At 42.0% G+C, this 26,654-nt stretch overlaps 1 protein-coding gene across 1 annotated transcript; it reads right to left on the reverse strand.

Moving 5' to 3' along the window:
- Nucleotides 1–20,858: 20,858 nt before the first annotated feature.
- LOC133884020 (uncharacterized) lies at nt 20,859–26,454 on the reverse strand. The gene is made up of 5 exons (XM_062323425.1): nt 24,090–26,454; nt 22,463–24,029; nt 21,713–22,102; nt 21,214–21,352; nt 20,859–20,870 (listed from the first exon to the last, which is right to left on the reverse strand). The coding sequence occupies exons 1-5, from the start codon at nt 26,452–26,454 to the stop codon at nt 20,859–20,861; spliced, it is 4,473 nt and encodes a 1,490-aa protein (XP_062179409.1).
- Between the last annotated feature and the right edge of the window lie 200 nt (nt 26,455–26,654).

Raw genomic sequence — 26,654 nt, forward strand, 5'->3', positions numbered from 1 at the left:
TTTCAATAAATTAAACTGGATAGTTCCTGTTGAGATTACAAATCTTGGCTCCTAAAGTTGCTGGGATCACAAAATTTGCCGCTCTCCTTTATGATTTCCGCATGTATGAAATAGATTAGCCTTTTTTTAGTATACATTAGAATGTCCTTCTCAAGAATATTGTAGGAAATTGATATGTCTGTAGAAGAAAATTAAAATAGTTAGTCACAACGATGAAAAATGCATTTTAATATACTATAATTACACTAATCAGTGAATATAATGGTGGACTACAGCCAATGATTTGCATAATATATTGGGCAACATAGTACCCATAGAGGTTAGTGCCCTGCGGTTGCTTGTGACACTGCAGAAATTTGTGCACGGTAAATTTAGATCTATAGAATGCATATTATAACGGTAAATTAAGGTGTGATGGAGGAATTATTACCGGGAACTTACGTTGGTGGGTCACCGAGGGCTTATTTCTCCGTACAAGCCCTCCCATCAAAACATACATCGCGAATGCCCTTGTCAGCAAGTCTATCAGATCTGAATATATCTCTGTGGCATAGTTCCTGGGGTCGAAGTATATGCAGTGTTGATTTTGTGTATAGATACAAACTAGCATTCAATGGTCTTGGTAGTTGTACAGTAGAAGAATAAGGTCCTTCGATCCATAGAGGGCAACCATGGCCTCCACAACATATTTCTCGACCTCCCCCAGAGACCAAGTGATCGTTGACCCACATATGATCTGTGGGTCGAGGAATCCAATTCTCGGATTCTCTCTTCTAGCTTCTTGAATCATATGTCTGCACATAAGAGTAATGTAGATGAATGAGCGTATCAATGAGTTAGACGGTTCATTAAGCATAGACCACGATTAATAATACTTACAGTGTCCAACTCCTCATTAGACCTACGTCTGGCATATCACGACGGTAGAGGAGGAATAAATCCTCAAACGTCATGAGGAAGGTTCCAGCTGGTTTCAAAAAATGTTGCTGCTGGTACTTGGCGCTGAAACCATAAGGAGAAAGATGTTTCTCCTTATAGATCCTCTTCATGTATAGGTCATGCAGAATCACAATTGCCCAGCCCAATTGCTCTAATACTTTCTTGCTCAGTAACGGCTGGCCTGCCACATAGGTGTTTGACAGAGGTTCTTCTTCTACCTCCTTGCTCTTGTCCAACTGTTTGCTGGCTCTGTGCTTTCCGAGAGGTGCCATTTTTGTGGATGGTTGGCCAGATTTACTGGACAATTGTTGTTGCTCATGTGGTGCAGAAGGAGATTTGACCTTTGATGGAGCATGATGAAAAGAGAAGTCGATGTCGTCGCATACTAGAGATAGAAGTTGTGGAGGCTGTGGAGGGACAACTAGTGTTATGAACTTCTTTGGCCACTGGATGAAGGAGTAGATAGCCTCCCCAAGTGTCCTGACATCATCTTTAGGGGGAATAGGAATTGGGAGGGACGTGCAATTCATATATACCATATCCACTGACACCATAGTGTAACCAGGCTGTAGCGGGACTCCGTGAACCATCTGTTCTCCACCACATGGGAGCACCAAGCCCGTGCCAACCTCAATGATGTTGTCGGAGCCAACAGTGGTGGGCAGTATGAGCTTGCACTTGGTGGCCACCTCTATGTCGTTGATGGGGTATATCTCGCTAAGGACCTCTTTTGGAATATCATCTAAGGGATGGTCACCTTCAAATCCGTCGATAGGGAAGTCATGTTGATCAAGCATGTTATCTGGAGTGCTAAGTTGCATAGATGTGCAGCTACTCCGGTGCCAAGCTAGTGGAGATTCAAGTGTCGTGGCTACATCCTGTTGCCTTATATCCCGTACTCACTCCTTGACCTATAGTTTCATCCTTTCTTCCATCCTTTCTTCAAGCATATCCATCTTTTCTTTCATCCTTGTTTCAACCTCAGCGATAATCTCCATTTTCATCCATTCACGCTCGGCTGCTTCGCACTTAGCTTTGTTTCTCCTTCGGCTCCTATATGAATCAGCGTCGTCAGGGAATCCAAACTTCCATGGAACGGTAACACCTATGTCACACATGCAACTTAGATGCTCTTTGTTTCTTAGAGCTGAAGTTAGTATGTCTTTTTCACGAGATGGCTGGAATGATCCTTGAGTGGAATCTTCTGAAAGTTGCAGGATCCTTTGAGCCACTTGCTCGATTTCTGGCTTCGTGAAGGTAATGGAACCATAGGACGAGCATACAGCCCTTCCTTGAAACTAGTTTCGGGCCCGCCTCTCTGTGATCTGGGAAAATGGTGTGGAGTGGTTCTCTTGAGCTGCCTGCTCATCCTCCTTGTCCCAATCCAGCTCTTTGCGCGCATACCCACTGGTGCCGAGCCTGTGGGGGTGCGTGTTGCGTGAGTGGCATGCCTTGTTTGCCTGACCCTGCTACTGAAACTCCTCAGACTAGCACCTCGCCACAAACTCTATCCATTGATCCGCCAAGTACCCATAAGCAATATTATTGGAGACAAGATCCTGCTTCGCATATGTATTATACAGCTCGCTCTTGAAGGTCTTCCATGCCATGCCCATCTTGGCTATTTCCTGTCTTTCCATGGCCTCCAAGGAGCATCCTTTAGGGAAGTCAAATTGGGCTTTAATTGTTTTCCATAAGAAGCTTTTGTCGCTCTACGACACGACCTTCCAGTTTAGGTAAGTTATCCTAACCCTTGTCTTTTCAAGTGAGGCATATGCTCTACACAATGCCTCCTGAGCTTGTTGAGGCTTTGTTGGCACACCTTTCTCATTAACATAAGTTATGGTGTAGTAACCTGTGGGCATTTGGTTTTTGCCTCGACCACCTTGCTTTAGCTTATGTGTCATAGTTTGTTCTGTTTGCTCCTGAGAAGTAGCCTCCTCATCTTGTTGAGCAGTGACCTCTTCTTGTTGAGGACAAGAGGTATGAGACAATTCATGTTCATCTCCAGACGTCATCTTCAAAATAGGAAAAGTCACATGCTTATTAGGAACATGTTATAATGGTAGAAGATGTTGTGACAAAAGAGCCCCTGCCAATTTGCTTTTGATTCAATATGGTTGGAAGATTGCCAATTAGCTCAAATCATCTAACCTTTCACTTATGAAGAAATAGACTAGGTGGTCTATAGTACCTTTCGGCTCTCTAGTCAATTTGCTAATAGAGTGGCCGGTATGTCCAACCATTATAGCGGCTCAAAGATTTTAAAATTGTTTTGCTAATAGAGTTTTTAAGCAAAGCTGGTACCGCTTGGGAGATCACAAAATTGAGTTTTGTTAATGAACATAACCATCGAGTTCATATTTAGCTGGGGATAATGTAAGTCAAGTTTTGTCAAATCACCATGAAATATCCCTCTATACCATAAAAGGAATACTATTTTACAAGCAATTAAATCAATGTTGTAAAAGGAGTACTATATTATTGAACTAACTGAATAGGGGCATCCCACTAAATTATTTCTATAGTAGTGAGTGCAACTAAATAGGAGTACTAAATTGATGGGAATGTGCACATGTAAACACCCAAGACTGACCAAGTGAAGTTCTAGGATTTCTTCATCAATATATGCATGATAGAGTACTAAAAAATGGAACTATTTCACTGCCCTACATGCATGCATGTGAGTCATTGAATGCTGATACCATTACCCAAATAATCTACACTCAACTTAATTGACTTTTCATTTGCTTTAAATATAGACTGTGGCCTTTAGGTTTTTGTAGAAAGACATAAAGCTATCTAATGCTTATGTTTATTGTATTACCTTTAGAATTATTTATGGTTTAGTTGTCCAAATTTGTTAGCTTAACATTTAGCATGATGCATTAAGGGATATTTGTCCCTATTAACTTCTGATGCAAATACTTGTTCACCTAGATGCGTGATGCAGTTGAAGCTCTTGAAGTCCTGGTTCACGAGCACAAACTAAAATGACTCCACACATGCTTCGAAGCAAACTACAATTTCTAAGAATCAAAGCATACATAAATACTTCCCACTAGTCGTTTTCCATTTATATTTCTACTGGTGCTTGTACATGTGATGAGCTGGATGCGTCTGAACACAAACTACTTTCCAGCACTCCAGATAGATTAACTAATGACAACTATTTAATCATCGCCATTTTCCAAATCATCAAAGCATATACTAGTATGACTTCATCTTATCCATCTTGCATCTATGTTTCTGTCTGTGCTTTTGTGCATGTGATAAGTTTAATGGGAATCAATACAAACTACATCCAACAAGAATTAATAACTGGCAATACATTAAGCATTACCATTTTTTTATCGTTAAAGAAGATACTAGGTAGACTTCTTCTGGTATGTTTTCATATCCCTTTGCTCCATTCAAGAAAAAAATCGAGAACAAAATCAAAATTGACTTATATTAGTTATTCACCGAAAGTGCAAATCTTACATTCCGAGGACACTAACTATATAGGTGTTCTAGGTGACTTAGACTATAAGCATAAACTAACTAGCAATTCATAATCGGTCTAAAGGAACCACACCATGATTACTACCACTGATTACAAACAGCAAGGGCATTCCTAAAACAAATAAACTGCAAGGGCTAGTGTAGCATGGTTAGCCACTTATGTCACTACAATCCTCACCGTATTTTTCCCTTGCTATGCAATGAGTCTCATCCTCAAATGAAGCCACACGAAGGTGGGTCAACAGCCTTGTGAAGCGCTTACTAGTGGCTGCCGGCGAAGTGGACAGTGGCTGGGCAGCGAAGGGGAGGGAGGTCACTGGGGATGAAGGAGCACCGAGGAGGAAGGTAGCTAGGAGGGGGGCCGCCTGGGAGTTGAGGACGCTGGGAGGGAGGTCGTCGGGGATGGAGGTGCACCGGGGAGGGAGGTCGCCGGGAGGGGGGCCTCCAGGTAGGAGTGCGGTCGCTGGGGAGGACATCAGGGAGGAGCGCGGTTGCCAATGGCGACTAGGGTTTAGGTCGCTATAATCGCCAGGGAGAGGAGGCGGCTAGGGTTTAGTAAAAAATCTTGATGGTGGTGCAGGTTGGACGAAACGGTATTTATACCTATCTTACAAACAGCTATATATAAAAAAACCATATGTACTAATATTATGGGTACAGATGGCTCATTAGATATAGCCATCTGTACTAATATTACAAAGGTTTAAAATATTAACCCGTCCATAATATTGATTTTCTAGACAAATCATTAAAACTTACAAAATTCATAAATAATTCATACAAACTCCAAATGAAATGAATTTTTTATGTAAATTTATGGTTTAATGTGTACTATCAAATGGTGTAGATCTCATTCATGTTACTATAACCCAACATTTAAAATCAACACTAAACTAAGCCATCTGAGAGAGGGAAGTAATCAAATTTAATTTTACTCTTGTTTTTACTTGTCGATCCTAACACCATGTGATAGTACACATTAAACCATAAATTTACATAAAAATTTCATCTCATTTGGAGTTCATATGAATTATTTATGAATTTTGCACATCTTAGTCTACTATGTGGAAGAATAGTATAGACGGTCTTAAAAACAACCGTCTATAAAATAAATAGTACAGATGGTTCCAGTGTATAAACCGTCTGAACTAGTAATTTCCTAAATAATTGATTTTAATATGCAAAATTCATATCTAATTCATACAAACTCCAAATGAGATGAAACTTTTATGCAATTTTTGGTTTAATGTGTACTATCACATGGTGTAGGTCTCATTTATGTAATTAATGTAACCCTAAATTAAACTTGAAAATTAGACGTATTTATTAAACTAAACTAAAACTAGCAAATTTCATAAATAATTCATACAAACTCTAAATTGATGAGATCAAATTTTTAAGTAAATTTATAACTAATTCATTTTAATATATTATATTTCAATATATAGGTGCATAACAATCAAGTAACATCATACATCTTTAACATTCAGCCTTTCTTGATGATCGATGCGCAGATAGCAAGCGGCCCCGGTCGGAAGTTGTTCTTTGTAAAGGGCGTTACCATCTCCGAGAGGGTACTCATCAAATTGATTGTACTCTTCTTCTTCCATGACATTCTTAACTCTAACAATCCTTCTTTTTCCCTGAAGGACTACGTGAAGCTTTGGATTTGTCAGATCTTACACATAAAAAACCTAGACAACTTGCTTAGCGAGTACAAATGGTTTGTCTTTGTATGCAGCACGATCAAGGTCGACAGTAGTCATTCCATACTTTTCGACCTTAACACTTAAGAGTGTGACCCAATGTCACCGAAAGAGTAGGATCTTGAAACGTACATAGTCGAGTTACAAAATCTCTATGTACCCATAGTACGCACAGACTCCACGTTTGTCCTGGAAGGCTTATATGCTCACACCACTGTTCTGTACTGTGCTTTTACTATCCCGTGCTTTGGTGTAAAAGGTGTACCCATATATGTCGTATGCTTCAAATTGCACAACTATGTGACTTAGCCATCTTGCCAACCAAACAATATTGTCCTCTATTGAACTATTATTGCTAAATTGCACTGTCAACCAGTTGTTGAAGCTGCGGTTGTGCTGTTTTGTGATCCAAGCCTCCGTACGACCTGGATACTCTCTGTGTAGAACATCCTGATGCATATCGATATGCAGGGATACTTCAGTCATGTGTTGCAAGACTATGAAATGGACTTCAGATAATGTGGCAAAGTCAACAATGATTGATTTTCTACATGTGGTCCCCTTCCCATCCAGTCTCCTCTCATGGCGAGACACGGGCACACCTATTGGTTTGAGCTGCTCCATGTAATCGATGTAGAACTCGACTACCTCTTCGGTTCTGTAACCTTAGATGATGCTGCCCTCCAGACAAGATCGATTACGTACATTTTCTTGAGAATTCCCATGTACCTCTCAAACGGGTACATCTGACGTAGGAATACTGGGCCACATATGTTTATCTCTCTCACGAGGTCAATGATAACATGTACCATGATCAAAAAATGAGGGAGGAAAGTACAACTCAAGATGGCATAATGTCTTCACCACATCGGCCTGTAAAATATCAAGTACTTCGGGATCAATGACCTTCTGAGAAATTGTGTTGAAGAACATAGCTTAGTACTTATGTCTTAGAGATAGGTCGGCTGGATATTTTAGATTGCAATAGGAAGCATCTGTGTCATTAACACATGGCAATCATGGGACTTCATGCCAACTAATTTCAAATCTTACATCGAAACAAGTTTCAAGATGTTGGCAGAGTAACCGGATGGAACTTTCACACCATGCAAGTACTAACACAGTTTGGTTCTCTCGGCCCTTTTCAAATTATAGCAGGCAGGAGGAAGCCTCGTTCTATCATTTTCGGAGGGCTTATGTGCCAACTCGAGACTGATCTTCATATAAACCAAGTCAAGCCATGCGTTGAGGCCGTCCTTCGTATTGCCTGGAATATTAAGTAAAAGACTAATCTAGCTTTCGCACACATTCTTCTCTACATGCATGACGTTGATGCAGTAGCGAACTTCAAGGTGCTTCCAATATGGTAGCTACCACAATATCGATTTCTTCTTCCACATGCCACCGGTATCCTTAGATTTTTTACTCCTCTTTCAAAACACAACATCGAGATCTTCAACCATATTGTGCACCTCTTGACCACTGTAGTGCCTTGGACATAAATCTCTTTCCCTCATTCCGTAGAATTGTTCCTTCATATTGCGGTATGGGTGATACCTATTAAGGAACCTACGGTGGCGCATTAACACCATTTTGCGCAAATGGGGCAGCCATGTACTCATGGTACTATCTAAGCAATGAGGGCACCCCATGTCTACTTGTTTACTTTGGCCTAAAAGGTTACGTAGTGAAGGAAAATCATTCATCGTGCAAAACAACAAGGCACATAGAGTGAAATTCTTTCTTTTGTACGCATCCCATACTTACGCCCCTTCGATCCATAATGTGTTTAGATCTTCCACTAATGGTCTTACGTATACATAAATATCAATCCCAGGTTGTTTCGAGCCTTGGATAAGCAGCGACATCATCAAGTACTTCTGCTTCATACACAGCCAAGGAGGTAGATTGTAAATACTAAGAACACTTGGCCCAGTGTTGTGTCTGTTGCTAATGTTCCCAAAAGGATTCATCCCATCCATGCTCAAAGCAAACCTTATATTTCTCGGTTCTGCACCAAAGTCATCGAAGATCGTGTCAATATTTCTCCACTGGGGAGAATTGGCAGGGTGTCTTAGCTTTCCATCTTGTTTGCGAACCTTCGAGTACCAGCATAACAATTTGGCCTCTTTTTGATTCGCAAACAAATGCTTAAGACGTGAAATTACTTGCAGATACATGTAACACCCAATTTTAAAGGAACAAAACTGGGCACAGCACATGTATGTCAAGATCAAGTTTCATACATGCATTACATCATCAATGTATCATCATAGTGCCATTATTACAGTAACGTTAATAACTTATTACAAAAGGACCTGAGGGTCTAAAAGAAAATACAGTGGAACAAGATAGATTTAGCGCCAACGGGTCTTCCATCTTCCACAGGCGTCAACGGGGGCACACTAGCCTCGAATAGGAGCTCCGGGTCAAAGTCATCCTCATCGAAGGATGCAGCTTTATAGATGGCTTTTGAACAGCAGAAGGATGCAAGAAAGGGGACAACAGGTGTGAGTACAAAATGTACTCCACAAGTGTGGGAAAACATGTTATGGGGCTAAGTCAAGGAAAGGTTAGACACTTGTTAACTGTTCTAAGCAACTATGACCTATGACTTCAACAACAGGCATCCTATTTACTAAGTGTGAAGACACATCTGTCACAAAAGGGATGACTCATCGGATTCCATCCCACTACCAAGATTCACTAGGTAATTCCATTACCCGGCTACCCAGCATTTTTATCATTTCATGTGATATTATCTTTTTAATTCAATTTGAATTTAAACAAATTCAAGCATGCACAAATTCATCCAAATGCTTATGGAATGCATATAAATATGAAGGGATCATCCTATCCATTCTAATCCCACCAACCAAACAAAAAACTGGCTTATCCTATCCACTCTAATCACACTAACTAAACAAAAAATTAGCTCATCTCATCCATCCTAACCAAACAGAAAATTGTATCATCCCATCCAGAAAAATATGGATGACCTTATCCCATCTAATCTCGCGCTCCAACCAAACACACCCTTTGTGTGGTAGAGGTAGCCAAAAAAACTACAGCCGTTTACATGCTGATACCCACACTTGCACAAGAGGGTGACAATGCACTTACCAATTACTGCATCCCTTTCTTTTTATAAGGCATGCACACATTTCAATATTCAAACTTTAGAAAGTTTTATCAACAATTAATCAAATGATATGTAAACTTTCATGTATTAACGATGCCATTTTTTCATAAAATCATATTGCTAGCATGTCGATTTCATTTCCTTCTTTGTTTTTAGTTCAAGAATTTCAATCAGAGACAATGTACATTCCATGTAGCTTGACGGTGAACAGTCGTGGGCGACGAGATGCGGTCATTTCAAGGATTTCAATCAGACACAATGTACCGTTGTGTGTACGTGCACGTGCTTTTTTGTACACCCGTCCCAACATAGCCCGCCCACGCACGCCCAACCACGCCCGCCACGTGCCACCACAACGTTACTCATAGTTGTTCTATAGTTGTCATTCAATAATTTTTCAGTAGTTGTCATTCAATAATTTTTCAGCAATTTTCTATGATTTGGATGCTCCAGTAGTTGTTCAATAGTTGCCAGTAATATTAGTAGGGTCGCTTATTTTTGTTCAATAGTTTTGTTCAGCAATAGTTGTTCAGTAATTTCATGTTATAGTAAAATTGTAGTTTATGTTAGTAGTGTCAATAGTTGTCAATAGTTGCTAGTAATTTATTCAGTAGTGTTAGTAGTTTTGTTCAGTAGTTGTCAGTAGTTTCATGCTCGCAGAAATCAGTAGTTGCCATCTTTAGTAGCTTCAATAGCGGAGGAGGTGTCATGCATGTTTTTTCCTCTTTGATCTCCCTCCTCTCTCTCTCTCGTGTGGGCCCCGCTAGTCATCCCTCTCCTCTCCCCAAATTCCTCTTTCCATTTATGTGAGCTACACCACCCGCCCGTTTGTTTTCCGTCGATCCCGTGCGTAATCAAGTCGTTTCAATTCCGATTGAAGATGCCTATGGGATCTCCCGGCCTCTAATTGCAACATGGCATCAATTTGGCGAAGGAAATCGATGGGAGAAAAACAAACGAAGCCATATTTCTCGCCGCCGTGTTAAGACCCCACCGGTCGATTCAATTCACCCTCCCCCCTCTATAAATCCTCGATTCACCCCATGGTCAAGCTTCTTTGCACCTTACCGCACCCAAAGCCCCAAGTTTCAACGAGTTTCCTCCACCCGTGTGCGCTTGTGTCCGACGTGGCTAGTCCATTCTGTGCTTCTAAGCCGAGTCAGCAACCCGATCAGTGATGACGTCAGCGATTACGCAATAACTCAATCTTCCTTTAGAAAAATAATTTGTGATAATTCAAATATTCCGAAAATAGGTTTTCTTTATTAGAAAAATTCCAGAAAATAGAAAATGCTTTATATAATTGTTTTAATATATTTTTAATAGGTTTTCAATTCTATTTTAATTCTGAAAAATAGTTTTAAGGATAGAATAAATGTTTTTGTTTTGGAAAATAGTTTAGAAAATATATATTAATTATGATAATGTTTAAAAATGAATTGTTTGATAAAATAGATTCTTTTAATTTGTTTTTATGCATATAAAATTAGTTTTATTCCTGAAAAATGCAAATAAATTTCATAAAATTGTTTTAATCATTTTTTTATGCTATAAAATAAATCTACAAAATTTTAAATAAATTTTTTAGGCCTTTTAAAATTAGGTTTAATTCCAGAAAATAATTTTGTCATTTTTAGCCGCTTAGAATTTTGTTTGGCCGTAGTTTTCGCTTCGTTGCTCCGATTTGGACGGTTCTTGTGCCCAAATCTTCCTGAATTTGTGCCCTAGCTTGTTCTAGTGTTTGTTTTATGTGTTTGCTTTGCTTAGTGTCTGTCCTTAGTGGTGCTTGTTTGCTCGTTTGTAGAGGAGTTTGTTCCGGAAACGTTCGAGAACATCCAGGATCAAGACTTCAGGGATTTCGAGCAACTCATCGGAGAAGGCAAGTGTCCTTGAACATTTTGTGTCTACTTTGATAAAGTTTTGTTTTATAAATTGCATGCTCGTCAAACATGATATCACATCGTTATGGTTTACTAGTTTTTCCTCAATCTTCCTTGTAACCATAAATTGGTTTTCATGTTGGATAGAATGTGCTTAGTTATGCTTACCCATGGGTAGCATAGGCAAATGATGTTTTTCTTCAGAATGTAAATCATGACGATAACCTTGGAAAAGATGCTTAAACTTATGGAAGTTAGGGTCTGGGCAAGTTTGGCCTGTGGATGTGTTCCAGGCAGATTGTGAGCTTTGTCGGATATTGGTTATCTCCTTGTGTTGGTTGATGGTGATCTTGCCCAAACCATGTTAAGGACTAGTTCGTGGAAGGACCACCCATGAAAATAGTACAACCACAAGCCTGGTATGGGACGGGCCTAGCTCAGTAATTCATTTTCCTCTCAGCATTATGAAGATCATTTGGTGGTACGGGGATGGAAGGGTGTACTTACTAGAACCGTAAGGCGCAAGAGGGGGCTTCTGGGGTGGAGGGTGTACTCCACTTATGTACGACGGTGAAACCTCAACGGGTCAACACGTGCTAAGAGAGACGTTGGAAAGGCTTTGCAGTAGAATCCTAGCTGCACACCTCGGAAGTGTGTAAGTGTTTTATCGACACAGGCAAAAAGGAAGACACATCTTGTGGGTAAAGTGTACAACCTTTGCAAAGTGAAAATTGTATATTCAATCGTACTCACAGTCATAAGCAGCATGGACTCCTCATATGATTAGTCGGGTGGTTTGGGGTTTTTTTGGGTTGGATCTGATGAATCACAGTGGTGGGAACTATGATTCTAGTTAGCTTTGTTTAGAGGTGGTTGGAACCTCGGTTGTGGAGTAAGGTGGTTGGAACCTTGGCTCTTGTCTTAAAGAATCATTCACACAGAAATATGTTGGTTTTATAACTATTTCACTAATAAAATAGCATTTGTGCCAATAAACCTTTGAGTTAAGCCTATCTTGACTTTTGGTCCACATATTATAACTTTCCCACACTTGCTGAGTATTCTATATACTCATGCTTGCTCTATCCTCCATAATCTTGTTGCTCCTCAGAAGGTGAAGACTACGAGGACTTCCTAGAAGTTGGAGCTGAGTTCTAGGCAGGTGGCTTTTCGTTCGACTACCAATGGAGTTGAGCGTCGTGCTAAGTTTATTTTCCGCTGCTTTGTCTTCTTTTAGACCCTTGTGTTATTGATGTAATAAAGTACAATGTAATAATCAATATTGTGTCTACTACTCACTTATGACACCATTACGTGTATGTAACTTGATCCTGGTATACATGTAGCTTACATTCAGTATGGTTTCAAAATCGGGTGTGACAGAAGTGGTATCAGAGCCATATCGACCGTAGGATGCAAGCCTAGAGAGTAATGGTCGTGTGTTAAGATTTTAATTTATAAAAACTATATTTGCAAAATTATTGTTTACCCTTGTGCTTCTTTCTATAGTTTTATTCTCCTGTTTTGAACCTGTAGATGGCCCACACCATGCAGACTGCTCGCAAGGCCACTAACAGCTACATTCCTCCTCGCGCCCTTGCCACCTTTGCACCTAACGCTTCAGCTGGACCCAACCGTGTCGTCACTGTTCCCCAACATGAAGGCAAGAAGTTGTACCACTCTGGGGGATTGGATGCGCAGAAGGCGTCGATGATGCTGGTGGAGATGTTGTATCGTATGGGGTACACCAAGGCACCCGTGTACCACGGTCTTTGTCAGCCTCGTCCAGGACGTGAGGACTGGACTATTGAGGTGTGCATCTACGGTTCTCCCAGAGGCAACAGAAACTATGAGATCATGGGAATTCACAAGGCAATGGCAGTCTGGGCACGCTTCGAAGCAGGGATCCAAGATGCAGCAAGGCAGGCACTGGCTCGCATTTGTGAGAGCAACATGAGCTCCTTTAGAGGAACTTCCTAGACTACTTTCCCCGTCGGGAGCATAGGAGCAGGGACATCAAGGTGAAGTCAACCACGCACGAGGAGAGTGGTGTGGTTCATGAGCATGTGCTATTGGCTACGACACTGCACAAGGACATGGATGAGGCTTTGGATGAGCTTCAGGACACACGCAAGCATCTTCGGGAGATAGAGGCACTGATTAGAGAGCTGCAGAAGAGCCTTAATAGGATGTCCAGCTCTTCAGACTCTGAGAACCAGTCCGTCCACTCGCCCTCTCACAAGAGGCTACGCTGCAATAACCCTTCTAGCTCAGAGTCTTCAGGGGATGCCGACCAGTCAGTTGATGGACCAGCCGTTGGATCTCGTGCTTAGGATATCACCATGAGATAGTTTTAATAAATCGTTTAGAATCGTTTTTCTTATTGTACTAAGTGATGATCTATTTGAGTGTTAAGTTTGCTTAGTTGTGTGTGCTCGATGCGAGCTATGGGTCACCTTTGACACCTTGTCCACAGCCGTATCCCCTTTATCATACTTTGAGTTTATATCAATTGAATCTTTTCCTTCCAACCCTATCATGTATCATTATTTAGCTTTGTCACTCTTGTTTCCAACCTCTCTTTCCGATCTCCATCATATGGTGAACACCAGGAGGAACACTGGCAACACCAATGCCAACAACAGCAATAACAACAACAACAATGACAACCAACAGTTGCCAAACCCACCTCCACAGGTCAACATGGAGCAGTTGTTGATGATACGGACACAGATTCTGTAGGGCGTGGCTCAAACTATTATGAATATACAGCAGGCCCCAGCACAGATACAAGCCCCTCCTCCACCGTAGAATAGGCTGGGGGAATTTATGAGAACCAAGCCACCTGTGTTCTCTCAGGCTGTGGAACCAATGTATGTAGACGATTGGGTAAAGACTACAGAAAAGAAACTTCAGATAGCTCAATGCAATGACAGAGAAAAGGTCTTGTTCGCCTCACATCAACTCTCTGGACCAACAGCATATTGGTGGGATGCTTATTACTAATGCACATGAATATCCTCAAGCCATTACTTGGACAAAGTTTAGAAATAGCTTTCGTACTCATCATATAACTGTTGGAGCTATGAAGATCAAGAAGAAGGAATTCCATGAGCTACAAGGATTAATGTCTGTGAGTGAATATGTGGCCAAATTCACTCAGCTGTCAAGGTATGCACCAGCAGATGTGGACACAGATGAAAAGAAGCAGGAGCACTTCTTGGAGGGACTGAATGATGGAATTCAGTATACATTGCTTCCTCAAGACTTTGCCACTTTCCAAGCTATGGTGAACAAAGCATTAGTGGTGGAAAACAAACGCCGCCAGATGGAGCACAAGAGGAAGATATCTTCCCAAGGTCAGGGTTCAAGCAGTCACTCTCGTCCCCACTATAACCAGCCTCAGTAAGGACCAATATTTCATTAGCAGCACCAGAGTAGACCTCAGATGCAAACCCTGCGTCCGAGCTTCCAGGCCACTCGTCGGACGCCACCACCAGCACCTCAGCAGAAGAATGGCAACCAAGCTCCCATCACCGGAAAGGCATGTTTCAACTATGGTGAAGAAGGGCATTTTGCCAATAAATGTCCAAAGAAGCGTCCAGTTATCTCCCAAGGATAGTGAAACAACAATGGTGTGAAGCAAGGTCAAACTCAGAACCAAGGAAGTAATGGAAATCAAGCTCCAGTCCAATGCAATCATGCACAATAGAACTACATGAGTGGAAAAGTCAACCATGTCACCGCTGAAGAAGCCTAGGACGCTCAGGATGTTGTGCTTGGTATGTTTCTTGTCAATTCAAATCCAGCCTCAATATTATTTAATTCTAGAGCATCGCATTCTTTCATCACTACACAATATATTACGAAGTACAATTTGCCCATTACATCCATGAATCGACCAATGCTCATTAGCTTTCCAGGTGGAGAAATGAGGGCAAAGTATATATGCCCCAAGATACGTCTGAAAATAAGGGGGGTAAACTTTCCAACCAACCTTATAGTTTTTGAATCCAATGGTATATATGTCATTCTCGGAATGGATTGGTTAGCAAAGTTTCATGGTATGATAGACTGTGCCCGAAGAGCAGTTCAACTGACCAATGAAGTAGGTACCAGTATCGAGTTCGTAGAAACTATTCCATCAACTGGAGAATGTGCACTCGATAGTTTGAAGGGTGTTCCATGGAACCAATCAATGTGGTGTGCAAGTACCCGGACGTCTTCCCTGATGACTTACCAGGTATGCCACCAGACCGAGATATTGATTTTATAATTGAGCTTGTACCGAGAATAGCTCTGATATCTAAACAGCCATATAGGATGCCTGCAAATGAACTAGTGGAACTTAAGAAACAAATCCAAGAATTAGAGGATAAGGGTTTTGTGCACCCGAGTTCGTCACCATGGGGAGCCCCAGTTCTCTTCATCGAGAAGAAAGATGGTAGCCAAAGAATGTGCATGGGCTGTAGAGCTCTCAATGAGGTAACCATCAAGAACAAATACCCGCTACCCAGGATTGAAGATCTGTTTGATCAGTTAAAAGGAGCATGTATCTTCTCCAAGATCGATCTTCCTTCAGGTTATCACCAACTAAAGATCCGAGAGTCGGATATACCCAAGATAGCTTTCAGTACTCGATATGGTCTTTATGAGTTTACGGTTATGTCTTTTGGGTTTACCAATGCCCCGGCATACTTCATGTACCTCATGAACAAGGTGTTTATGGAGTATTTGGATAATTTTGTGGTAGTTTTCATCGATGATATCCTTATTTTCTCAAAGGATGGACAGGAACATGAAGAACACTTAAGGCTCGTACTCCATAAAATTAGAGATAACAGGTTATATGCTAAGTTTAGTAAATGTGAGTTCTGGTTGGAGCAAGTCTATTTCATTGGCCATGTCATCTCAGCAGGTGGAGTAGCTGTAGATTCAAGTAAAGTTAGAGATGTTTTGAATTGGAAGCCACCTTAATCTGTCTCAGAGATCCAGAGTTTTCTTGGATTAGCTGGGTATTATCGTCGATTCATAGAAGGTTTTTCCAAGACAGCCAAGCCACTCACGGAGTTGTTGCAAAAGGACAAGAAGTTTCAATGGTCCGAAGCTTGTCAAGCCAGTTTTGAAGAGTTGAAGAACAGATTGACTACAGCCTAGTGCTCATTCTACCGAATGTTCATAAGAACTTTGATATCTATTGTGATGCCTCTCGACAAGGTCTTGGATGCGTTCTTATGCAAGAAGGAAAAGTCATGGCTTATGCATCAAGGCAATTGAGGAATCATGAGAAGAACTATCCAACTCATGATTTAGAGCTAGCCGCAGTTGTTCATGTTTTGAAGATTTGGAGGCATTATCTTGTCAGTAATCGGTGTGAAATCTATACGGATCACAAGATCCTAAAATACATCTTCATCCAATCAGACCTAAATCTAAGGCAACACAGATGGCTAGAATTGATCAAGGACTACAATGTAGGAATCTACTACCATCCTGGTAAAGCCAACGTAGTCGCAGATGCTTTGAGTCGGAATGTGTATTGCAAAACTATCATGGTACAAGAATCTCAACCAGTTCTGTACGAAGAATTCCAGCAACTCAACTTGGGATTTGTCATGAATAAAGGACCTGTGGTCATGGAAATCGAGCCTACCTTAGATGAAGATATCTGTAAAGGATAACTGGAAGATGAGAAAATCAAAGAGATCAAGCAGAATATAAAGGAAGGCAAGGCCCCAAGATTTTCCGAGGATAATCAAGGTATCATATGGTTTGGAAAGCGCATTTGCGTACCAGACCAAAAAGAGCTTAAGGATATAATTCTGAAAGAGGCCCACGAATCAGCCTACTCCATCCATCCAGGCAGTACCAAGATATACCAAGATTTGAAAGCACGCTATTGGTTGTATGGCATGAAGCGTGATGTCGCAGAATATATAGCTATTTGTGACAAATGTCAGAGAGTAAAAGCAGAACATCAGTGACCTGCTGGATTACTTCAACCCTTGAAGGTTCCCGAATGGAAATGGGAAGAAATTATTATGGATTTCATCGTTGGGTTACCTCGCACCCAGTCTGGCTATGATTCAATATGGGTAGTAGTAGATCGTTTGACAAAGGTTGCTCACTTTATCCCAGTCAAGACCACGTATACAAGTGCATAGCTTGCAGAATTGTATATGTCACGGATTGTTTGTCTTCATGTCATACCAAAGAAGATTGTGTCAGATCGAGGCACTCAATTCACTTTGCGATTTTGGTAGAAACTTCATGAGTCCATGGATACAAAGTTAAACTTCAGCTCAGCATACCATCCTCAAACCGATGGCCAAACAGAAAGGACAAATCAGATCTTAGAAGATATGTTGAGGGCATGTGCTCTGAAATATAGACGCAGTTGGAATAAGAGTCTTCCATATGCAGAATTCTCTTACAACAACAGTTATCAAGCCAGTCTCAAGATGTCTCCATTTGAAGCCTTGTACGGTAGAAAGTGCAGAACTCCGTTATATTGGAATGAAATTGGAGAAAGTCAAGTGTTTTGACCAGAAGTGTTGTAGAATGCGGAAAAGCAAGTCCAAATGATCCGAGATAATCTAAGAACTGCACAGTCAAGGTAGAAGAGCTACGCTGATAACAGACATAGAGAATTGACTTTTGAAATTAGAGATCTCGTGTATCTCAAAGTCTCACCTATCAAAGGACTTCGAAGGTTCAAAGTCAAGGGAAAACTAGCACCCAGATATATTGAACCGTTCAAGGTTTTGGACAGAAAAAGCGAAGTGGCATATCAACTAGAGTTACCATCTCAACTCTCTGATGTACATGATGTTTTTCATATCTCTCAGTTGAAGAAATGCCTACAAGTGCTCGAAGAACAGTTTCCTATAGAGGAATTGGATGTTTAAGAAGATCTCACATACCCAAAGCACCCAGTCAAGATTCTCGAAACAGTCGAGAGATTATCAGAAGAAAAGTGATTCGCATGTGCAAAGTACAGTGGAATCACCATTCTAAAGATGAAGCTACATGGGAAAGAGAAGAAGATCTGAAGGCAGAATTTCCCCAACTGTTCGGAGATCATTCCGAATCTCGAGGATGAGATTCATCCTAAGGGGGGTAGGTTTGTCACGCATGTTTTTTCCCCTCTTTGATCTTCCTCCTTCTCTCTCTCTCGTGTGGGCCCCACTAGTCATCCCTCTCCTCTCCCCAAATTCCTCTTTCCATTTATGTGAGCTGCACCACCCGCCCATTTGTTTTCCGTCGATCCGACATGTAACCAAGCTGTTTCAATGCCGATTGAAGACGCCTATGGGATCTCTCAGCCTCTAATTGCAACATGGCATCAATTTGGAGAAGGAAATCGATGGGAGAAATGGAAACTGAGCCATATTTCTCGCCACCACATAAAGACACCACCGGTCGATTCAATTCGCCCTCCCCCCTCTATAAATCCTTGATTCACCCCTTGGCCAAGCTTCTTTGCACCTTACCGCGCCCAAAGCTCCAAGTTTTATCGAGTTTCCTCCACCTGTGAGCTCCCGCGCCATCGCCGAACCTACGCCCAGCCACCTCACCGTCGTCGTGCCGCTCCAAGCTTCCCCGACACCGTTGGAGTGGGCACCCGTGTTCAACGACTGCATCTCATCGCCCATGACCGTTCGCCATCGAGCTCTGACCACTGCACGAAGCTCCATAGGCCGTTGAAGCTCGCCGTTGAAGCCCTGCCATCGTCGAGCCTCCACAGTCTTCCCCAATGCCCGACAAGCCATCAAACGGAGTCACCAAAACCTCTGCTTCCTCTTCCGCTGCTCGTGGTCGTCGTTTGGCCACCGCAGCGACCTCCCATTCACCTCCAACGATGCGTCGCCGCCCTGAGCCGTCTCTGTCGTCGTTGAATCGCTGGAGAAGAGGTAGGCACTCCCTCTGTTGTTGGATCGTCGTTGATCTGCTATGATTAGAAGTCGCTTACCCATTCGAAGGAGTAGATCTCAGCCGTAGGATCCGAAATCAATGCTCCTGACTTAATGCATGCCCCGCCAGCTCTTTTGCCTAGTTTGCAGCCAAGTGTGCGCTTGTGTCCGACGTGGCTAGTCCAGTCAACGCTTCTAAGTCGAGTCAGCAGCTCGATCAGCGATGACGTCAACAATTGCGCAATAAACTCAATTTTCCTTTAGAAAAATAATTCACAATAATTCAAATATTCCGAAAATAGGTTTTCTTTATTAGAAAAATTCCAGAAAATAGAAAATGCTTTATATAATTTTTTAATATGTTTTAATAGGTTTTCAATTCTATTTTAATTCTGAAAAATAGTTTTAAGGATAGAATAAATGTTTTTGTTTTGGAAAACAGTTTAGAATATATATATTAAGTATGATAATGTTTAAAAATGAATTCTTTGATAAAATAAATGCTTTTAATTTGTTTTATGCATATAAAATTAGTTTTATTTCCAGAAAAATGCAAATAATTTTCATAAAATTGTTTTAATCATTTTATACTATAAAATAAATCTATAAAAATTTAAAGAAATGTTTTAGGCCTTCTAAAAATTAGTTTTAATTCCATAAATTTTTGTCGTTTTTAGTCGCTTAGAATTTTGTTTGGCCGTAGTTTTCGCTTCGTTGCTCCGATTTGGGCGGTTCTTGCACCCAAATCTTCTTGAATTTGTGCCCTACCTTGTTTTAGTGTTTGTTTTATGTATCTTCTTTGATTAGTGTCTGTTCTTAGTGGTGCTTGTTTGCTCGTTTGTAGAGGAGTTTGTTCCGAAAGCGTTCAAAAACATCCAGGATCAAGACTTCGAGGATTTTGAGCAACTCATCAGAGAAGGCAAGTGTCCTTGAACATTTTGTGCCTACTTTTATAATTTTTATTTTATAAATTGCATGCTCGTCAAACATGATATCCCATCGTTAGGGTTTACTAGTTTTTCCTCAATCTTCCTTGTAACTATAAATTGATTTTCATGTTAGGTAGAATGTACTTAGTTATGCTTACTCATAGGTAGCATAGACAAATGATGTTTTTCTTAAGAATGTGAATCATGACTATAACCTTGGAAAAGATGCTTAGACTTATGGAAGTAAGGGTCTGGGATAGTTTGGCTAGATGGTTGGTCTGTGGATGTGTTCCAGGCAGATTGTGGGCTTTGTCAGATATTTGTTATCTCCCTGTGTTGGTTGATGGTGGTCATGTGAAAATAGTACAACCACAAGCCTGGTATGGGACGGACCTAGCTCAATAATTCGCTTTTCTCTCAGCATTGTGAAGATCATTTGGTGGTACGGGGATGGAAGGGTGTACTTCTTGAAACTGTAAGGCGCAAGAGGGGGCTTGATAAGGGTCGGAGATCACCAACAGCAAGATACCGATGGAAACCTCCTCGGGGTGGCCCGATCTTCACGACAGTAGGTTGGAAATCACAAGATAACTTGCTGCGAACAGCGGAGGATAACTAGCTTTATACCTGCCAAGGTTGGATGCGACCAAGCGACGGGGAGAGAGGCACCGAAACCGCGAAGACTTCGACTCGATCTCCGAACGACCGCAGAACCACAAACCGGGACTAATCCACACAAAACGGTGCAGCCGTACTGGAAACCATAGAGCACGAAGTAGAGGACCCCAGAGGGATCTCTTCACAAGTCCAGGAAGAACAAGGAAGAACAAGGGTGTGCAAGGCACTCAGTAGCTCGGCTGCAAACCATACAGGTTATGTGTTCATTCAAAATGATCAAAATTAATTGTCTTTTGCAGCAGTACATAGGGGTATTTATACTAGTAACAAGTCTCTAAGATAAGTATGAACTAAAGTCTGCACGTTGGGAAGGTGGAAGGCCAACAGGTGAAGCACTCCCGAGATGGTCTTTAATTCCCGCGCGTCTCGGGGTCTTCTGCGCAGTCTTCACAAAAATGGCCATTACTCCTAGCTCGGAAGTCCAAATGACGTGCCGTCAGTTGCGTTGGAAACTAGACTTGAAGAACTTTCCAACCATGTATATTATGACCCCCGTCTCTTCCCGAGATGGTACATTTTTGCCTTGGAAGTTGGAGCAGTTGCTGTGTAACACTGGGTCTTGGCGCGTAACACATTCTCCTCGGGAGCAGCCGCCTTGGTGTTCTTGGCGTAACCCTCAGCGTCCTCGATGTAACCCGACATTGTCGCCTCTTGTGTAAACCTAAGTAACATAAGAGTACACGATTTAGGCAGTATATAATTCTCATCAATATCAGGGTGTAACCGAGAGAGGAAAGTATGCACCTCTTGTTGGAGTAACTTTGCACAGCTGCGTGTAACGGGTCCTTCATAGGCTTGAGCACGTGTATCCATGGCTTTGCTTGGTGTAACCGGTGTTGCACTTGTCTCTTGAAGTGTAACCTTAGTTGGACTTGGTGTAACTTGTGGCGTAACCGATGGTGTAAGTGACACAGCCGGCGTAACCGATGCACTCGGGTTACGGATGGCTGGGATGTCCTCATCATCCTCCCCCTCTTGAAAAGGAGTCGTCCTCGACTCTTCTAATCCAAAGAAAGGAGACAGATCGGCGACGTTGAAACTTGTACTCACACCATAAGTACTTGGAAGATCAATTTCATATGCATTGTCATTGATCTTGCGAAGCACTTTGAATGGACCATCGGCTCGGGGCTGCAACTTGCTCTTGCATTGTTCAGGAAAGCGGTCCTTGCGTAGGTGCACCCAAACCAAGTCTCCTGGTTCAAACAACATCTTCTTGCGCCCTTTGTTTGCACGCTGCTCATACAGCTTGGTCATCTTCTCTATGTTTTCTCTTGCTCGATCATGAAGTTTCTTTACAAATTCAGCTCGCTTGCTTGCATCAAAGTTCATACGTTCCTGCATAGGCAAAGGCAAAAGATCGATGGGAGCAGTAGGTTTGAAACCATAGATAATCTCGAATGGACAAAATTTTGTGGTTGAGTGTACCGCCCTGTTGTATGCAAATTCCACATGAGGCAAGCTTTCTTCCCACAATTTCAGATTCTTCTTTAGGACAGCTCGCAACAAAGTTGATAGCGTGCGGTTCACAACTTCGGTTTGCCCATCAGTTTGAGGATGACACGTTGTAGAGAACAGCAGCCTTGTTCCAAGTTTTCCCCACAAGGTCTTCCAGAAGTAGCTCAAAAACTTGGTGTCACGATTAGACACAATGGTACGTGGCACTCCATGTAGACGTACAATTTCCCTGAAAAACAATTCAGCAATGTGTGAAGCATCATCGCTCTTATGACAGGGAATAAAGTGTGCCATTTTGCTGAAACGATCAACCACAACAAAGATTGAATCCCTCCCCCTCTTTGTTCGAGGTAAACCAAGAACAAAGTCCATAGAAATATCTTCCCATGGTTCAGGAATAGGCAAAGGGGTGTATAAACCATGAGGGTTCAAGCGTGACTTAGCTTTGTGGCATGTTATGCAGCGAAGAACATGTCTCTCCACATCTCGCCGCATCTTTGGCCAAAAGAAATGATCAGCCAGCACTTGCTCCGTTTTCTTGGCACCAAAGTGGCCCATAAGTCCTCCGGCATGAGCTTCCTGCAAAAGCATTAGGCGAACAGAGCAATCTGGAATGCAAAGTTTGTTAGCTCGAAACAAAAATCCGTCATGTAAATGGAACTTTTCCCATCCCTTGACATCACAACATTTTGCAAATGGTTCAGCAAAGAATGAATCAGTAGCATACAAATCTTTTATGTTCTCCAAACCAAGAATTTTAACATCAAGTTGGGACAGCAAAGCATGACGTCTAGATAAAGCATCTGCAACAACATTTTCCTTTCCTTTCTTGTATTTGACAATATAAGAAAAAGACTCAATGAATTCACTCCATTTAGCATGTCTTTTGTTCAGTTTTAATTGGCCCTTTAAATGTTTCAAAGATTCATGGTCTGAATGTATCACAAATTCTTTGGGCAATAGATAGTGTTGCCAAGTTTCCAAACTCCTCACAAGAGCATAAAGTTCTTTATCATAAACTGAATAATTCAGAGTTGGACCACTTAGCTTTTCGCTGAAGTATGCAATGGGTCTTCCTTCTTGCATGAGCACGCCTCCAATCCCTACACCACTTGCATCACATTCAATCTCAAAGGTCTTACCAAAATCTGGAAGTGCAAGGAGTGGGGCTGATGTCAACTTCTTTTTTAGCTCTTCAAATGCCTTCTCTTGTGCTTCCCCCCATTGGAATGAAATGTCCTTCTTTGTCAACTCGTTGATTGGGGTAGCAATAGAACTGAAATCTTTCACAAACCGACGATAGAAGCCAGTAAGTCCAAGGAAGCTTCGCACTTGGCTCACATTTTGTGGAGGCTTCCACTCACGAACAACTTTGATCTTCTCCTCATCCACCTCCACGCCATGAGCTGAAACAACAAAACCAAGAAACACAACCTTGTCGGTGCAAAAGGTGCACTTGGCAAGGTTAGCATACAAGCATTCCTTCCTCAAAACAGCAAGCACACATTTTATATGTTCAACATGTTCATCAAGAGACTTGCTGTAAATCAAGATATCATCAAAGTAAACAACAACAAACTTGCCAATGAAAGTTCTAAGCACATGATTCATCAATCTCATGAAGGTGCTAGGTGCATTGGTCAAACCAAATGGCATTACCAACCATTCATACAGCCCAAACTTGGTTTTGAAGGCTGTTTTCCATTCATCTCCTTCTCTCATTCGGATTTGGTGGTAGCCACTTCTCAAATCAATTTTGGTGAAAATGATAGCACCGCTAAGCTCATCAAGCATATCATCAAGTCGAGGTATGGGATGTCTATACCTTATGGTGATGTTATTAATGGCTCGGCAATCAACACACATTCTCCAAGAGCCATCTTTTTTTGGAACTAAAAGGACAGGAACAACACAAGGTGATAGACTTTCCTTTACATAACCTTTGTTGATGAGCTCCTGCACTTGGCGCTGAATTTCTTTTGTTTCCTCCGGGTTGGTGCGATATGGTGCACGGTTAGGAAGTGGAGCACCAGGAACAAGATCGATTTGATGTTCAATCCCTCTCTTTGGTGGCAGCCCTGGTGGTACTTCCTCAGGAAACACATCTTCATATTCCTGTAACACATCAAAAAAAGCACTAGGCAAAGTAGAGGGTAAGTCGTTAGTGACAAGAAAATTGTCCTTGTACAGGAGTACATAGAACACAGCATTGGGTTCACTCAATTCTTTTAAATCCCCCTTCCTAGCCATCATCACTAAACCCTCTTTTCCCTTTGGCTCGGTTCTTTGCAGCTGTGGAGTTTTATTTGGCTTTGGAAACACTCCTTCACTATGTTTGTGGGTCACTCGCAAGTGGTTCTCGCTCGCTCGCTGTTTTCTTTTCAGATCATCTCTCACAATCTCCTCCGGTGACAAAGGAAGCAAAGTGATGCGCTCTCCTTTGTACATGAGAACAATCTTGTTGGCGCGACCGCAAATCTGAGCATCTCGGTCATACAACCAAGGTCTTCCTAACAGCAATTGGCATGCTTCCATTGGAACCACATCACACTCCACATGATCATTGTACCGCCCAATGGAGAAGGGAACGGTCACAATGTTTGTTACACGCAGCGCACCACAATCATTTAACCATTGCATCTTGTATGGAGAAGGGTGGCGCCGCTGTTTCAGTCCCAATCTTTCAACTAATTCTTGACTTGCAATATTATTGCAGCTGCCATTGTCAACAATGATTCGACACAACTTGTCCTTGATCATGCCCCGGGTGTGAAAAAGATTGTGCCGCTGATTATTCTCTTCTTGGACAGCAGTAACACTAAGCACTCGGCGAGAAATGAAGCAATTATTGTCTCCATCATCAGGTTGAATTTCATCACCTTCATCTTGCATAATTTCTTCATCATATATTGGAGCTTCTTCCTCAGGTTCGCTTTCAGATTCCCATTCACCTTGCTCATTCATAATCATGGTCCTTCGACTAGGACATTGAGCAGCAACATGTCCTCGACCTTGGCACTTGTGACAAACAATGCCTCGAGTATGGGAAGAAGAAGCAGCAGCTGATGCAACAGAAGGGGTTGCTGTACTTGCAGCAGGACGTCGCTGTTCTTGCTGAATTGCAGGTGAAGAAGCAGTAGAAACCGTTGTCTTTGCAGCACCAATGGATGGAGAAGGCCTAGCAGCAACTCCTTGTGATCTTCCCCCACCAACAGAGGTACCGGGCTGCTGCCGACGCCATGGGGCTGAAATTGATTGGCTCCCATAAGACCTTCTTCGTCCCTCTTGCTGAATTTTCCTCTCGGTGCGCATAGCTTGATCAACAAGGTCTTGCAAATTATGATATGGAAACATCTCAACAAAACCTGAAATTTCTTCATTGAGACCATTCAAAAATCTTGCCATTTTTGACTCTTCATCTTCTCTAATTCCAAATCTCACCAAGAGTAACTCCATCTCCTTGAAGTAGTCATCAACAGATTTTGATCCTTGTCTCAATGTTTGTAACCTATTGCGGAGGTCACGCTGATAGCTTGATGGCACAAAGCGTCTTCTCATCACTCTCTTCATCTCAGCCCATGTGTTGATATGATCACGTCCCAACACACGTTGATTTTCTTGAACTTGGTTCCACCATGTTAGAGCGTAACCTGAAAACTCAACAGAAGCAAGGTTGACACGCCTCTGATCAGAAAGATTATGCACTCTAAAAATCTGATCACATTGCTCCTCCCATTCAAGATAAGCATCAGCATTTTCTTTCCCTAAAAATTTTGGGACACTTAACTTTACACGAGCAATGCTATCCGGATCATCTCTATTGCGACGACCACGATGATTTTCCCCATCATGACCAGCACCACGACGATGTTCATGTGGCTGTCCAAAATGCCCATGGTGACCAAAAGGATTTTCATTATCATCAAATCCCTCCTCATACTCATCATGAACTTCATCTTCATCATCAAAATGTACACGACGATCACGTCCACGTCCTCCTCCACGCTGATAATCAAATTCAGCACGCCGTCCACCACCGCGCTGATCAAAATCAGCACGACGCCCTCCACCATGACCACCACGACCATTGCCGTTGCGGCTATGAAATCCAGCACCAAAACCAGAATTTTCATCACCAAATTCTTCACGGTGATTGTCTTCATGTTGATGTTGTGGACCTCGACCACCCGCTGCAGGAAGACGTTCGTTGAACATCCTCTCCATCGCCTCCAAGAGCGAGTTGGTCATTTGGCGTAGCTCAGCCCGTGCAACAGGAGGTTCTTCATCTCCGTGGTTCCCCCCCATGAACACTCGAATTGGATCCTGCCATGTTAGACTAGTTGCAAGAAAAAGTGGAATAGGTAAATTTGTGGAAACACACAATCTCACCTCTTGCTTACCCAAGTTCTTGCTCGTTCTCAAGGACCGTGAATGTGCTCAAAGTGGTATAACACAACTGTGATTAAGCGGTCGAAAGGATTACGAAACAAGAGGTCCGGTTTACG

The sequence above is a fragment of the Phragmites australis genome, chromosome 11, assembly GCF_958298935.1.
Source record: "Phragmites australis chromosome 11, lpPhrAust1.1, whole genome shotgun sequence".
Lineage (NCBI taxonomy): Eukaryota > Viridiplantae > Streptophyta > Magnoliopsida > Poales > Poaceae > Phragmites > Phragmites australis.